Source organism: Rhineura floridana, chromosome 9 (genome assembly GCF_030035675.1).
Source record: "Rhineura floridana isolate rRhiFlo1 chromosome 9, rRhiFlo1.hap2, whole genome shotgun sequence".
NCBI classification, from domain to species: Eukaryota; Metazoa; Chordata; class Lepidosauria; order Squamata; family Rhineuridae; genus Rhineura; species Rhineura floridana.
The window spans coordinates 106718594-106732983 of record NC_084488.1 but is presented as its reverse complement, the minus strand read 5'-3'; the positions used below and the strand labels follow the sequence as shown (position 1 = coordinate 106732983).

Below are 14390 nucleotides of genomic sequence, written 5' to 3'. Positions count from 1 at the left end.
GAGCCAAGACTGCTGCTGAACATGTCGTTCCAGCCCTTGCATTGGTGCACTCTTTTATTACACTTCAGCAGGTGCATTCAAGACCAATTTCCTTTGTGCTTTTTTTACAGTTTGACATCTCCGACGTGGTTCGCACAATGCGCTTGCAGAGGCATGGCATGGTGCAAACTGAGGTATGTGTGTCCTGGCTCACAATATAACTAATGGTTTTGCTTCTAGTTTCGTGAGATCTTTCTCCAGCATATCCTTCTGAATAGCTGGTCACTTAGCTGGAAGGTGGGAAATTTTAAAACAAGGAATATGAATGCAGATGGTACTGCATATTTCTGCAGACAGGTTTGGCACCTATCAGTGCATTTGCGCATTTACAGATGCTGTGTGTAATAATCTGAGCCTTTTTTCCTTCACATCGGCATATGGAGTGAATTAAGAGTTAACAATGCATGTATGAAGCCTACATTCCGTTCCTTGACATTTTTGTTTGAATAATTTTGGGTAGCAATGCTGGAAACAGCTACCACTTTTCAGCTGAAGAGCTGCTGTTGGCTGCTGCATACAACAGACAGTCCTGGACTGGCTGATACAGGTTGTTGCATGTGGGATGAAATTGCTTGCCTGTGTGCAAGTAAATTGGAATGAATGCTCAATAACAAGTAGATATCATGTAACCCGCATACAAACTTTGTGAAAACAAATCAGGATAAACCACTCAATAAAAAGGCTGTCTAGAAGCAACCTCATTCAAAGGCAGCCCCTTGTACAGCATATAGGAAGTCCCTTGAGGAGAAGACATAATCCAGTGATAGCACCCATGTTTTGATTGTAGAAGATCCCAGGATCATGAAAAGGACCTCAGGTGGATTGGGGAAAAAAACCCTCTGTCTGTACCCTTGGTGAACTAATGCCACTTGGATTTGACTAAGGGTCACCAGTCTTTTTGGGTACAGGGGCACATTTGGAAATCTAAGAAAATGTTGTGGGCACCACAAAATATCCATTTCACAGAAGAAGAACTGGTGATGCCCACCTCCCTGTCCCCCCCAAGGCAGGCCAAACACCTACACATACACACCAAACAAAACACAGGTACACAAAAAAAAGCCAAACAAAACTCAATTAAAAAAACTAAAAATTGGAAGGTGCCTTGGCAGATACCTAAGATCTCCATGGCACTTCTGGGCACAACATTAGATGCCCTGCTGACTGAGCTATATGGACATAGGAACACAGAAACATAGTCTGACTCGTTATAAAGAAGCCTGCTGAGTTTTGGCCCTTCCCCATACAAGACAGCTTCAGAACTTCACAGGTCCTATGCTGTCGGTTTGGCACATCAGCACAACACAACAGTGCACTGAATGAGCAAAGCACGTTCTTCCCCCCACCCCCACCCCAAATGCATAAAACTTGCTATGCAGCACATCCCATGCTGGCTTTGTAGTCATCTCAGTGAGCAGTGAGGATGGATGGAGACAGACAATGCATGTGGGCTGTGGGGTTAGATGTGTGTTGAATTCACCTTCAGCCCTCTGCAAGAACACCTTGCAAACTTGCCCTGGAGGTGGTAAGAAAAGATGGAGTGAAAGTCGAAACCTAAATGAAAGAAGAAAGTAAAGCTATACCAGGGTAACTTGGGATGGTGGTGGTGCTGCAGAGGGGGAATTAGGGTGCAGCTGTTAAGTGAGATCTCTTCTACCGCAGTCAATATATTTTGCAATTCAGAATTTGTGTACCTGTGGGTTTATACATAATTTCCTCCTTTTGCAGGACCAGTACATTTTCTGCTATCAAGTTATCCTGTACGTCCTAAAGCGACTCCAAGCAGAGGAACAGCAAAGAAGCAACTAAAATGTTTAAAAGTCGGATATGCGTTTAAGGGGGAAAGAGCAGGAAAGGAGGTTCCTGAATAACTTGGGCATATCTACACTACAGAATTAAACAGGTTAAGTGTTCGTGCTGCCTCCCTAGGAGGACTATAGTTCTGCAATGGAGACTAGAGATTGAGATACTCAGGCAAGCACCCTCATCAAACTACAATTCCCAGGGGGGAAGCCTTGACCACTGAACTGGTATGAAACCAACAAGTACAGTATGTGCATGTGCATGTGTAGTGTAGGTGTGCTGCCCTCAGCGTGCTCTGCCAATATGATTCCGGTTCCAGTCTCTACCAAGCATCAAGTACCACTGTAATCTCCCCTTTTTAAATGGGTGGGGGTCTTTGTATGCCGTTTATATTTAATGATGCTGCAGGTTTTTTTGCAGCTTTTTCAAACTATGATAAGCAATTGACATTTTTTTAAAAAAAACTGCTTCCTGGTTTTTAAAAAAAAGTCTTAATGTCTCCTAAAGGTTTTTCCCTCCCACCTATTTTATGGTATATTTCTGAAGCTGGGGGTGGGGTGGGTGGGTGGATGAATGGATGGATGGAAAATGAAAACTGTATTTTATCCTGCTGGACTTTCTTACTGGTAAATTTTTATTAGTCTGTTTTTAAAGTTTGTTTATAGCAGAGCTGTCTTTTTTCCTAGCATTTTAATACAGTAGAGCTTTTTATAGAAAATACTTGAAATCAGTATTTAAGCTTTACAAAACATCTTATTAGCATAAGGAACCATAGTAAATGTTTACTGTATCACACAATGTTTACTTTATATAGAGTTGTGTATATATTTATATACTTTTACAAAAAAAGTACAATTATCAGGTGTCTAAGCTTATAATTGCTGAGATATCTCCACAGTGTAAATAAAACACTTTTAAAATACGGAAATTGACAATATCTATTTGACCTGGTTTCTATCCAGCCTCAGGTCCCTCTTGCTTTCTTCTATCTCATTTATTTCCAAAAATATTCAAATTTGCAGAATCTCAAAAATTGCAGTGGAATTGATTTTGTATTTCACACACAGAAATGTAGCGATAAAGAGGCAGGAAAAAGTGCACCCCCTTTTCAATTGCCAACTGAAGCAACTGTTTCATTTCCTTCTTGGTAAGGTGGACCCTGATTTCAAATTGTGTATGAACAACAAATCTCAACCTTAGGCATATCTGGATGTGACCAAGCCAACACTGAAATAACTGAACAACCGGGGCAGTTTCAGAAGAGAAAATGGGTCAGAACAGATTTCAGAATTGGACTGGGAATTTCTAGAACCCCTGGACCAATCCAGAACCACGTTGTTTCCAGTCAGTGCCTAAACCATCACATTCTCAAAGAGCAAGGATTTGTCTTGGTTTGTCCAGATGCATCCACATGGCCTAGGATTCTCCCATTACATCCTGGTCTCTGCACTTCAAGAAGGATGCGGACAAACTGGAACAGGTTCAGAGGAGGGCAACAAGGATGATCAGGGGACTAGAAACAAAGCCCTATGAGGAGTGACCAAGAACTGGGCATGTTTAGCCTGGAGCAGAGAAGACTGAGGGGAGATATGATAGCACTCTTCAAGTACATGAAAGGTTGTCACGTAGAGGAGGGCTGGGATCTCTTCTCGATCGTCCCAGAGTGCAGGACACAGAATAATGGGCTCAAGTTGCAGGAAGCCAGATTTTGACTGGACATCAGAAAAAACTTCCTAACTGTTAGAGCCGTACAACAATGGAATCAATTACCTAGAGAGGTAGTGGGTGTGACGCCCTTCCCTGGCTCTCCCTGTCAGGTTCCTACCTGCTCGTGGTTACTGCCTGTCACTAGGCACCACCAGGGACTCCACCAGTCCGGACTGTCCTTTTTTATGGTTTCTCTCCCCGCTCTAGCACAGATCTCAACAGATCCCCCTGCTAGGCAGCACCACCAGTCACGTCCTATAACCAGTATTCCCAGAGACTCTGCCTGAGTCTCTTTATCAGGTTACCTCTGTGACTGTGTGCTTAAGCTGTCCCCAATCCCTTTGATCTTTATATAAAAAGCATACAACTCTGGGTTGCTCTGGATACTTGTGGTGTTATATTCTTCCCTTCACCGCTGCCACCATTTGTTACAGTTTCCCTTCAGCCTTGGTATTTACCTTACCCTCCCTTCTGGTCTGTGAAACCCCAGCCAAGGATCAGGCCTTTGGTAAACCAAATAAGTATTTTATTATATAACAGAGATAACAAGATTACTTTATAAAGGCACATAAGCATATGGTTTCATCTATTACTGTGATACTTGACTTATCATAAACTAGAACTCCCACTCTCTCTTTCTCCACACTCTCCTGACAAACACCAACTCACACCCACCTCCCAACTCCACCAAAACAACCCACTAACGTCCACCCAGATTCAACTGTCATCCTTCCATTTATACTCTCCGCCATTCTCAACCCTCAGCCAATCATCCAGCATTCTACTGCCCATTCACTCCCCCCTCCTCTTTCATTCCACTTACCATGTATCTCCTATACAAACAGCACTTACCATATATACACTAATACAGGAACATCACAGTGGGCTCTCTGACACTGGAGGCATTCAAGAGGCAGCTGGACAGCCATCTGTCAGGAATGCTTTGATTTGGATTCCTGCATTGTGCAGGGGGATGGACTTGATGGCCTTATAGGCCCCTTCCAATTCTACTATTATATGATTCTATACACAGGGCCTGCCTTATTATGAGGCAGATTGAGATGCTTTCTTTGGGCACAACATTTTGGAAGCCATTAAAAGGGATTATGACGACCCATATTTCAAGCCATCCATGTTGGGGTCACAAAAGCACCTATATCTCTGGGGAGATCATCACATATAAAGCAGGGGTATGATTGTTAGAGCAAAAGAGGCTGGTGAGGAGAGGTAAACGCTTAAATTGTGTCTGCCACTTACCTCACCATAGCCTCTTCTCCCCCTCAGTAGTACAAATACTTTTTTCTCCCAGCTAAGCTCATCTGGTAGCTTAGGAAGGGTGGGAGGTAGACCCAGCATCTGTGCCAGAGTTCAGGCAGCCCCTGACATGATCTGGCCAATGGCCCTCCCCACTGCCAAACCCTTGCTGCAGATCCTTTTTTTGTCATTGATTCTGCCCACTTCCACTTTCTCTTACTTTATTTTGTAAACTTTTTGGCAGCCAGGGCCGACTCCAGACATTTCGGGGCCCTTGGGCTCCAGCCTGCCACGGATCGCACCGCCCGCCCGTTCCCTCACTCTGCCTACCTTTCTCTACTGTGTTCTGCAGCTGCGCGTGCATTGCTGCCCTTAACCAAGATGGCGGCTGAGGTTTCCCTAAGGGGCTGAAGCCTCCACCGCCATCTTGGTTGATAGCATGCACGCATGCTGCATGAGCCAGGGCTGCCATCAGCCAAGATGGCGGCGGACACTTCAGCCCCTTAGGGAAACCTCTGCTGCCATCTTGGTTAAGGGCAGCACTGCACACACAGCCGCAAAACACAGGAAAGGTAGGCAGATCGAGGAAACGGGTGGGTGGTGCTATCTGCAGCAGCAATTCTATCACGGAAGGGGAGCTCTACTCCCCCACCCTAAAGAGGGGCCCTTCAGTGGCCCCTCAGCCACAGAGTCCTCAGTCAGGGCCTAACCTCGCTGCCCATTAGCACCGGCCCTGCTGGCAGATTCTCCACCACATCCCTTAGCACCTGGGCTCTGAGAAAGCGCCAAAGAGTTCCTTCTCAGTGCCAGGTGTTCCAGAAGAAGTGGCTAAGAGAATGTCCGTGCTGCTACTGCAATTTGTCATGGCAGCTATAAAGATGTTTTAAACTTAGCTTAAGTTTAAAAAACAGATTCTATGTTTAAAAACCTTGTTTAGGTGTCACAGCAATGCCTGGCTACCTCACCCAGAATTTCAGGCTCTGAGCCAAAGGATCCCCTTGACCATTTCACAGAGCCCAGAGAGGGAGAGGCAGGTGGCTACTGGCCGACACAGAATGGAGATAAGCCTAGTGGTGTATAGGTGGCAGGTCAGGCCAGTGACATGCCTTTCTGAAGGTCCTGAGACCTTCAGCCATAGTCCAACCTGGCTGACTGTTGGTGCCACACCTGGGTGTGCACGCATACACGGTACTTGTGCACACACCTGTGCTACATCAGTTGGACTCCTCATCCATTGCTTTATACATGATTGAGGCAGGACTTAGGTTCAGACAAACTAGTCTGGTGTCATCATATGTGGCTTTGAGCTTTGATGGCTGTTGATATCAGTTCAGTGGACCTGTGCACTCCTAGGTTATGTATACCAAAAGCACATGCTTCTGCATCAAAAAACACTGTGTGCCTTCTTATTAATATGGCTATACGTATAGTTACTGAGAAGTGTAAAACAGGCAAAAACTAACTGCAACACAGCTTAACATACAACCTTGCAAGTGAATTGTACTTAGAATTGCTCTCTTGATTACAGAAATCTCTTTGTTCTCCCTTCACTTCCACTACTGAAAACTCAAGATATACCTCTGTGGATTAGGTGAGAGGGGGCACTTATGTGGAGAATTCCACATTGGGGCAAGTGACTGGATTATGGGTGGGCTGATATTACATCAAGATCACTGGAAAAGGTGGAATGCTTTAGTTTGTGAGAGATTGACAAGAGATCCCGACTCCCAATGGTTTAACAGTAGTGGCAACAAAAGGGAATTCCTCTACCAAAATTAGGCTATTAAGAGTCCATGATCTTTAGCAACTCAGATGTAGGCACTTCCAGACTTTGGCCACATTCACACCATACATTTATTCCACTTTAAACATTCATGGCTTCCCTCAAAGAATCCTTGGAACCGTGGTTTGTGAAGGATTCTGAGTGTTGTTAGGAGATCTATTCTCCTCATAGAGCTAGAATTCTCAGAGTTCTCTGGGAAAAGGCATTGACTATTAAACTACTCGACAATTGTAGCTCTGTGAGAAGAATAGGGGTCTCCTGTCTCGGCATCCTTCACAAACTATACTTCCCAGAATTCTTCTTAAAGTGGAATAATAGTGGAATAAATGTATGGTGTGAATGTGGTTGCACATCATCTTAGCTCCCCAAAACCAAATCGGGATGGATGCTCATTAAACAGCCAAAGATGTGTCTAATGTCTCTGCAAACAAATCAGGGTGAATGGTCAATAAACAGGTTGTTGGGAAGTGGCAAAAGACTGGTACTTGGCAAACCCATTTTGTATTTTCAGTTCCCTAGATGCTATTGTGCGTTGTGCTCAACTTGGTGGGACTCAAGGTTCCGGACAGGCTGGGTGGGGGTGAGAACACATCTTATAGGCCTGAAGCTTTCCCATGCCCAAACTAGATGATATTCTGATCTCTTTCATGGCTTTGCCCCAGAGAAGGTGATCTGATAAATATGCAATCTATTTAACTCTCATTGTAAATCTTTCCAAACTTTTTCTGTGTTTGGAGCGAAAACATCTGTATAAGCAAACCAAGCATAAAATTCCTGGAGAAACATGGAGAGAGAACTAACCAACCTAGGAAAAAACTGAAAGTAAGCTTTTAAAAGGCATGTTCTTTTATTCATATTACGTGTAAAAGAAAACATTGCACACTGGCTTGTGTGGACCTTGTTAAATATTTTGTTCTTTAAAGAAGAAGCATATTGTCATCCTGGAAATGTACACAGAAGGACAGGCTTTATAGATGTATTTATGCACCTAAGTAGGAGCCTAGGTCTTGTTAAGGTTGCATATGCACCTTACATTTAAAGCACAAAGAATCCTGGGAACTGTAGTTTAAGTGTGCTGGGAATTGTAGCTCTGTGAGGGTCAGATGCTCTAATGTGCTTTAAATGTATGGTGTGGTCTACGGGGGTTTAAAGCCACAAACATCTTAGAAGGCACATGTCTCCTACATAGCTGTCTGTTGAAAATGAACAGCTTTGAAACTGTTTTCCATCTTGAAATTTACTGTGTGTTCTTTTTCCTTTTCCAATCCCAAGTTGATCGCACCACCCGAATTGTCTGACATTTTAACCTGAGGATCAGATGGACTTTCTTCTGCTGGTGCTTTCCTCAGACATGTTTTATAAATCTGGTAACCTGCATGCAAGGCAAAGATATAAAATGTCATAGAAGGCTCTCAAGAGCATTTCTTACGCTATGCTTTCTACAGCACTTGGATGATACTCAAAGTTGGGAACACTCATGGCCCCTCCAGATTGTTTTCCCCTTTTCTTTCTTTCTTTCTTTCTTTCTTTCTTTCTTTCTTTCTTTCTTTCTTTCTTTCTTTCTTTCTTTCTTTCTTTCTTTCTTTCTTTCTTTCTTTCTTTCTTTCTTTCATTTGCAGGTGTATTCTGCAACATGCCATTCACACAATAATGCATCAGTGGTGGATTTGTACTGGACTGTCCACATGGAATTCTGCTTTGTTAATTCTGCAATGCTTCTGCAGTGTTATTGCAATCTACCATCTGTAGGGGCATTATAACTCTAGTGCAACAAAAGTGAGACCAAAAAAATCCCCCAACCCTGAACATTTGTAGAATAAAAAGTTATAACACAACAGGAAGTTACAGAACTTGCACTGAAATGAAAATGAAACAGTATGGCCACCCCAAAACTTTAGCAGTATTGAAAGCCGGATTGTGTATAACTCCCAATAACCTCATGAGCACAAATCATCATAGAAGCGCAATAAAAAGGGTGCCTCTTTATATATGTCTATCCCATCCATACTGAATTTTCAGACATATTGTCTGAAAATATGTGTTGAGGCTTGGGAGTAAAATGTTGAAGTACTTTTTTTTAACTGCAATTTTTAAAATTTCATCACTTTAAGCACTCAGTTTAAAAGCTGCTAACAATTTTTAAATAGAAGCTTCTGGACTCCCATTCAACAAAATATAAAACAGTAACTGCCCATTTCCTATTCTGAATCCTGTTCCTCTCTGCATTCAACCTATGTTTGGTACTGGCCCACTTTTCCTCCTTTCCACAGAGCATATTTTTGGATGGAATTACTTACCAGAAACCATAAGCAACACATTTAGCACCTGAAAAGCACTATAGATCATCATGAACGGATATGCTTGGATGAAATGCTGAAAGCTGAAAGATAACTGAAACACAGCAATGAACAACTGCAAGTTCTGAGTTCCTGTCTCCACGGAAATTGTTCGACACCTGCAACCAGAGATTTGAAACGCTTTAAAGGTCACTTCAGTGAGGATTCCACCCTGAATTCAGGTCCAATAGATCCATACATTTCCCGCTCTCAAACTACAGGGGGGGGGGATTAAAGCCCCCCTTCTCACCAACCCCTGGGTTGAAACCAAAGCCCCCCATGACTGCAATTTGCCTTGTGAAAAAAACTCCCATTGGAGTGAATATGAGTTTTTTTTCCCCTATTGCAAACGGCAAGCACACATTTATTTATTTATTTAAAATATTTATATCCCGCCCTTCTACCCTATAATAGGGCACTCTGGGCAGCTTACAACAATAAAATCAAACATGTACATAATAAAATTGTAAACAGTAAAATCACAAAAACATTAAAATAAATTTAAAATACATAAAATACAATTAAAATACATAAAATACTATATACACACCCACATACACACACACACACATATACATACTAAAGGGACTACAATGGTAAAATTTAACGCAGAAGGCATAAAATCAGTGTCAGGCTCTACCATCAATCCCTCCCAAAGGACATGCGCGCACACACACATATAGGGAGCTGCCTTATACTGAGAACATCAGAAGAACTCTGCTGGGTCAGGCCAACAGCCCATCTAGTCCAGCATCCTGTCCTCACTGCGGCCAACCACTGAGAAGCCTGCAAGCAGGACCTGAGCACAAGAGCTGTCCCCCCTCCCGCGGTTTCCAGCAACTGGTATTTGGAAGCATGCTGCCTCCGACTGTGGAGACAGAGCACAGCCATCATGACTTATTCTCCATGTATTTGTCCGAATCAGGCTATCTAGGCCTCTTTATCTAGCCCTGATTTGTCGTCCCCCCAAAAAACAAACAAATGTTTTTGCCTTGTTTTGGAATGTGTCCTTGAACTCTGATAATGTCTGTTGCTCGTCTGGGTGGAAGATAGAGAGGTGCATGTGAGCATGTGTACAAACTAGCCTATTGTACAAGGGTAAAATTTACATTCAGCCTTCTGCCTGCTTTTGCCTCTGGCCCTGCCCACCAGTAGTATGTGGCCCTCAGAAGGTTGCCCAGAAGGGGATGTAGCCTCTGGGCTGGAAAAGATTCCCCACCCTTGGTCTACACTGACCGGCAGCGGCGTGTGAGGGTCATTTCCAGTCCCTCGTGGAGATCCCTGGAATTATATTTTATTTACACACGCAGACACACACACAGATGCCAGCATGTAGGATAGATGTGTGAGAGACATAATGAATGGATGATGACCCTGCCCCCTCTCGCCAATGCTATGAGGCCCACAACACTAACCACAAAGGAACGTGGCTGGTGGGTGGCAATTGTATTTGGTAGCATTTTTTTAAAAAAATGTTTGTTACTCTGTCCTAGTAAATGTTTTTCACAGATAAAAAAAAAAAGTTCTCAGGTACCTTTGCCAAGACTGGCAGGTGAGCAAAGCCAGTAGAAAGCCACCAAGGTAGCCAGTCACTGGGATGACTGCTGCAGCTATCAGAAAAGAGTGGTCCATATTCCATGAACCTTCGAACAACAGTATCTGGACTAGTGCAGGCGCTATCCAGATGAATCCTCCAATGATGCTTCCAACCTAATATAAAGGGAGAATGAGAAATGTAGACCAAGTCATGCTGTTTGGTTTTCAAGCACATTCTAATCACTTGGTTGCTCCCATCCCAGAACTGTGGGCAGCAGTCATTCCGCCTTGGCCGTGAGGTAAACCGTTCAGGCACATGGAAACACAGGAAACTGATGCTGAGGCACACCAATGGTCCACGTAGGTCAGTATTGTTTACACTGATTGGCAGTGGCTCTCCAGGGCTTCAGATAGGGGACATTCCCATGCTGCCTAGGGATGCTGGGGAGTGAACCTGAGACAGTCTGAGTGCAAAGCAGTTGCTCTGCCACTGAGCTAAATTGGCACCTGAGTTTGAGTTGGTATTGCTTCCTTATCTCCCCCCCCACACACACACACTTTTATTTTAGTAACATCTGTTATGATCATTTTAATTGGAAATCGCCTCAAATGGACTGGCAAACAAACTGTGTATAAATATGAATAAATGTATTCTATTTGTAGAATGAGTTGGTTTTTTTGCTCAATACCGTTTTGTCCTGTGCAGGCCTTTGTACTTCCTTAAGAGGAATTTGCCTGGCAGTTTACCTTGAGAATGATCTGGGATTGCCTGGGCCATCTATACTTCACAAAAATCCCACAAGCAATGGGTATAATGAAGCTGAGAAGAGCTGTCCCTAAAAAGGAGAGGAAAAGTTAATATTACATGTGGGTCATCTGGTTGTCAGGCACTTGGGAAGCACTGCCCAAGGGGCTTTGCAGGCACTGCCAATTGACTGGGCCTACAAAGCCCCTTTCGTAGGGTTGCCATATTGCCCAGATAGCCGGGTTTTACCCGGATTCTATGCATGCCACCCGTCGCCCGGCTAGCCCCTTACGTGGCCCAGATTCTCAGCTTTAATTTAAAAAAAAAATTAAGTTTCTAGGTGGTCTGGTTCTCGAGATATACATAAAAACGTCAGCCACCCCCCTCGACTGTTAAATCTTTCTTTAAACAGTACTGTACTATAGCACTTTGTAGCTTTAATCCCGCCCGTTCAGCATTGCAGCCAATCAGGGGTTGTGTTTCAGTTTCATTGACCTCAGGCAGTGTCTAGAAAACAAAATGGTGGTTTCAACCCACCCACCCCCCATTTATCTGAAAATCTCATAAATTGGGTAAGTATATACATTTCAGTTTTTTTTCCTCTTGTGTGCAGGAGTCAGAGCTTGGGCAGTGTTTTGAAAACCTTCCCAATACTTGCTTTTTGTAAAAGCAATGCTAATCCCATATGCCCAAAGTAAATCCCATTTAATTCAATAGGACTTACTTTGAGTAGACATGGTTATGAATGTGCTGAAAATCAATGGGACTTTGGAGTGAATGTAAAAAAGAATTATGTTTGTGTTCTAACTCTTTCTGTCTCCAGTCCAATTTTAAAGCAAGTAGGCAGGGCTTACTCAGGCATTACAGTTTTTATTCTGTAGGAAAGTAATACTGATTTTTTTAAAACTAATACTGATTTTTCTGCAATGACCAACTGGTTTGACAATAAACTATTATATGGGCTGTATGTATTTATACATCTGCAGTGTGTGCGTGTGTGTATGGAGTCTTTCCAACACCCCTGTGAGGTAGGGTTGCAAACCAAGGCAGCTCACAACAAGAAATAAAGCCATTTAAAATCCAATGACCATAAAACAAGTATAAACAGTTGCAAAACAGCGTAAAGTGGCATGATTTGGAATGTTGGGTTGTGTGAATGAAGTTGCTTATCACTTGAGGTTGCATTTCTGTCCCTGTTTGAGTAAGCCCCACTGAATACGCTGGGACTTGCTTCTGAATAAATAAACTTAGGATTGCACTATAAATATCTTTACAGTTTGTGTAAATAATAAATATATTTGATAGTCATGCTTATATACATATTTCTTCATTTATCATATTTTTGGTTTTTGGTTAGGAATCCTGACTGGTTGTGAAATGCTTAGTTTTTTGCCTTACTCATAGGAATCTTGTTGTGGTTGGTATGGTATTACATTTAGGAAAGTGTTACTGCCTTCTGTGTTTTTTTTTCCTATTTGCATTTCACTTATCTTTAACCTCACTCCGTTACAGCCATAGAAGCAACAGCAGCATATGCAAGATAATTAATTCCCATTAGTGATAAGAACAAGAATTTATAATATTATTTCAATTAAAACAAGAGGCTTCTCAATACTTTGAAGAGGACCAGATATTTATTTTCTTTCTGAGCCCAGGACTGGGTCTTTCATGATGCCCAGGGAGCAGGAGAGTAGTCGATAAGACAGACATCCTGGCATTGGTAATCTAATTAGCAAGGTATGTGTGGTGTTGTTGCACACTTCCAGGCCCAGTTTCATTTTGAATATGGAGGTGGAACCTGTGTAGATGTGGTTGAGAAATTTTGAGTTAAGCAAAGCGCTGCTTTTATAAAACCTAAGAAACATACAGATACTTTGAATGTCTGAGTGCCTGCACCAGTGGAATACTGGAGGAACTTGTAAAACTTGCTGCAACAGTATTTAGAACTGAGCATGTGGTGTGAAAGACTCCTTTTCCTAACATTTTGGCTTGTTTTTCTCTACCCACCACATCTCTGAAATATATTGTATATGTTATGGTTAACCGTGCTGCTGCCCTGACTTACTTTATGTTTGTTGCTATTTTGTGTTTTTATTATGTTTTTATATTGATTGTGTATTTTTATTGTTTTTATTATATTTGTAAGCTGTGCTGAGCTCTGTTTTTAACAGCAAAAGGGCAGGATATAAATTCTCTTAATCAATCAATAAATACTCCATAGTGTTGGAAACTAGAGTCTAGGCATTTAAGGCTGAAAATGTTGCTTAAAAAAAAAGATTTCTCACATCTTTCCCCAGATTTTTGTGGTAATTCCTAGGCACAAAAACAAAACAACTGGACAATCCAAATATTAATATGCAAACATTTGCATAATATGCAAATAATTTGCATAATATGCAAGTTAACCTGCCCAGATTTGTGGAACTAGAATATGGCAACCCTTCGGACAAGCTGTGCCTTTGCCTGCCCCCACTCTTGGTGTCATATACGATGTCAGGTATAGGGCAAGTGGGTGTGGCTTGACCAAAATGGCTTCATGGGTCAAATTGGGGAGGCCTGGCTGGGCTAATTAGGTCCATGGGATGGAGGTTAGCCACCTCTGCTCTACCGCAGTCCAGCCGTTAAGCCTTTTGTTAGCGCCTTTCTGCACTTCCCCAGGTCTTTACACAGCAGGCAAGGCTTGCAGCGATTGATGAGTGAAGAAAGAAAGCTCTCCTATTGGCCATCTTTCATATGAATATGACTATGTCACAAGGCCACACTGTGAGTGTACCCCTAGAGACCTTGCCTTGCGATTACTGCCCGCCTGTCCCTACTGCAACAGCGTAGCCTACGATTTCCTGTGTGCTGAACCATGGCAGAGGGAGACAGGATAAAGAGTCTGTGCACTAATTCTCCATCACTGCTAGGTAGTGACTAAGAGCTGGGGTGGGGGAATTTTATGAATTTTGTGCTGCCAAACAGTGGCTTCCCCTGTCTTGTAGCAAATTAATGGCATCACTGATTTATACCAGATTCTATAAGTCTCTATCCTGGCACAGCAATACTGTGCTTGCATTGGGTGAACTATGCCTCTCCCCATCAGTTTCCAGGGTCTCACAGCATCTTAGACCCTGCACTTTTTTCAGAGCAGGAGCTCAGCAGGGTCCCTATGTCTCCAGACAATCAGCATGAAAAGAAAGTGCTT

At 42.8% G+C, this 14390-nt stretch overlaps 2 protein-coding genes across 6 annotated transcripts in view; one reads left to right on the top strand and one right to left on the bottom strand.

Annotated features, from left to right (window-relative positions):
- The window catches only part of PTPN13 (protein tyrosine phosphatase non-receptor type 13), a 196459-nt gene extending 193729 nt beyond the window's left edge, over nt 1–2730 (top strand). For all 5 annotated transcript variants that reach the window (XM_061583095.1, XM_061583093.1, XM_061583092.1 and 2 more), the window contains 2 exons: nt 111–173; nt 1768–2730. In XM_061583095.1, coding sequence (XP_061439079.1) covers nt 111–173; nt 1768–1848 — 144 coding nt within the window. In that variant the 3' untranslated portion in view covers nt 1849–2730. The remainder of the gene's footprint in view (nt 1–110; nt 174–1767) is intronic.
- A 5037-nt stretch (nt 2731–7767) lies between these two features.
- SLC10A6 (solute carrier family 10 member 6) overlaps nt 7768–14390 on the bottom strand; it is a gene marked incomplete at its 5' end in the record, with an annotated part of 11210 nt that continues 4587 nt past the window's right edge. Inside the window, 4 exons of the mRNA XM_061582949.1 lie at nt 7768–7958; nt 8884–9041; nt 10457–10632; nt 11206–11294. Of these exons, the coding sequence (XP_061438933.1) occupies nt 7768–7958; nt 8884–9041; nt 10457–10632; nt 11206–11294 (614 nt within the window). The remainder of the gene's footprint in view (nt 7959–8883; nt 9042–10456; nt 10633–11205; nt 11295–14390) is intronic.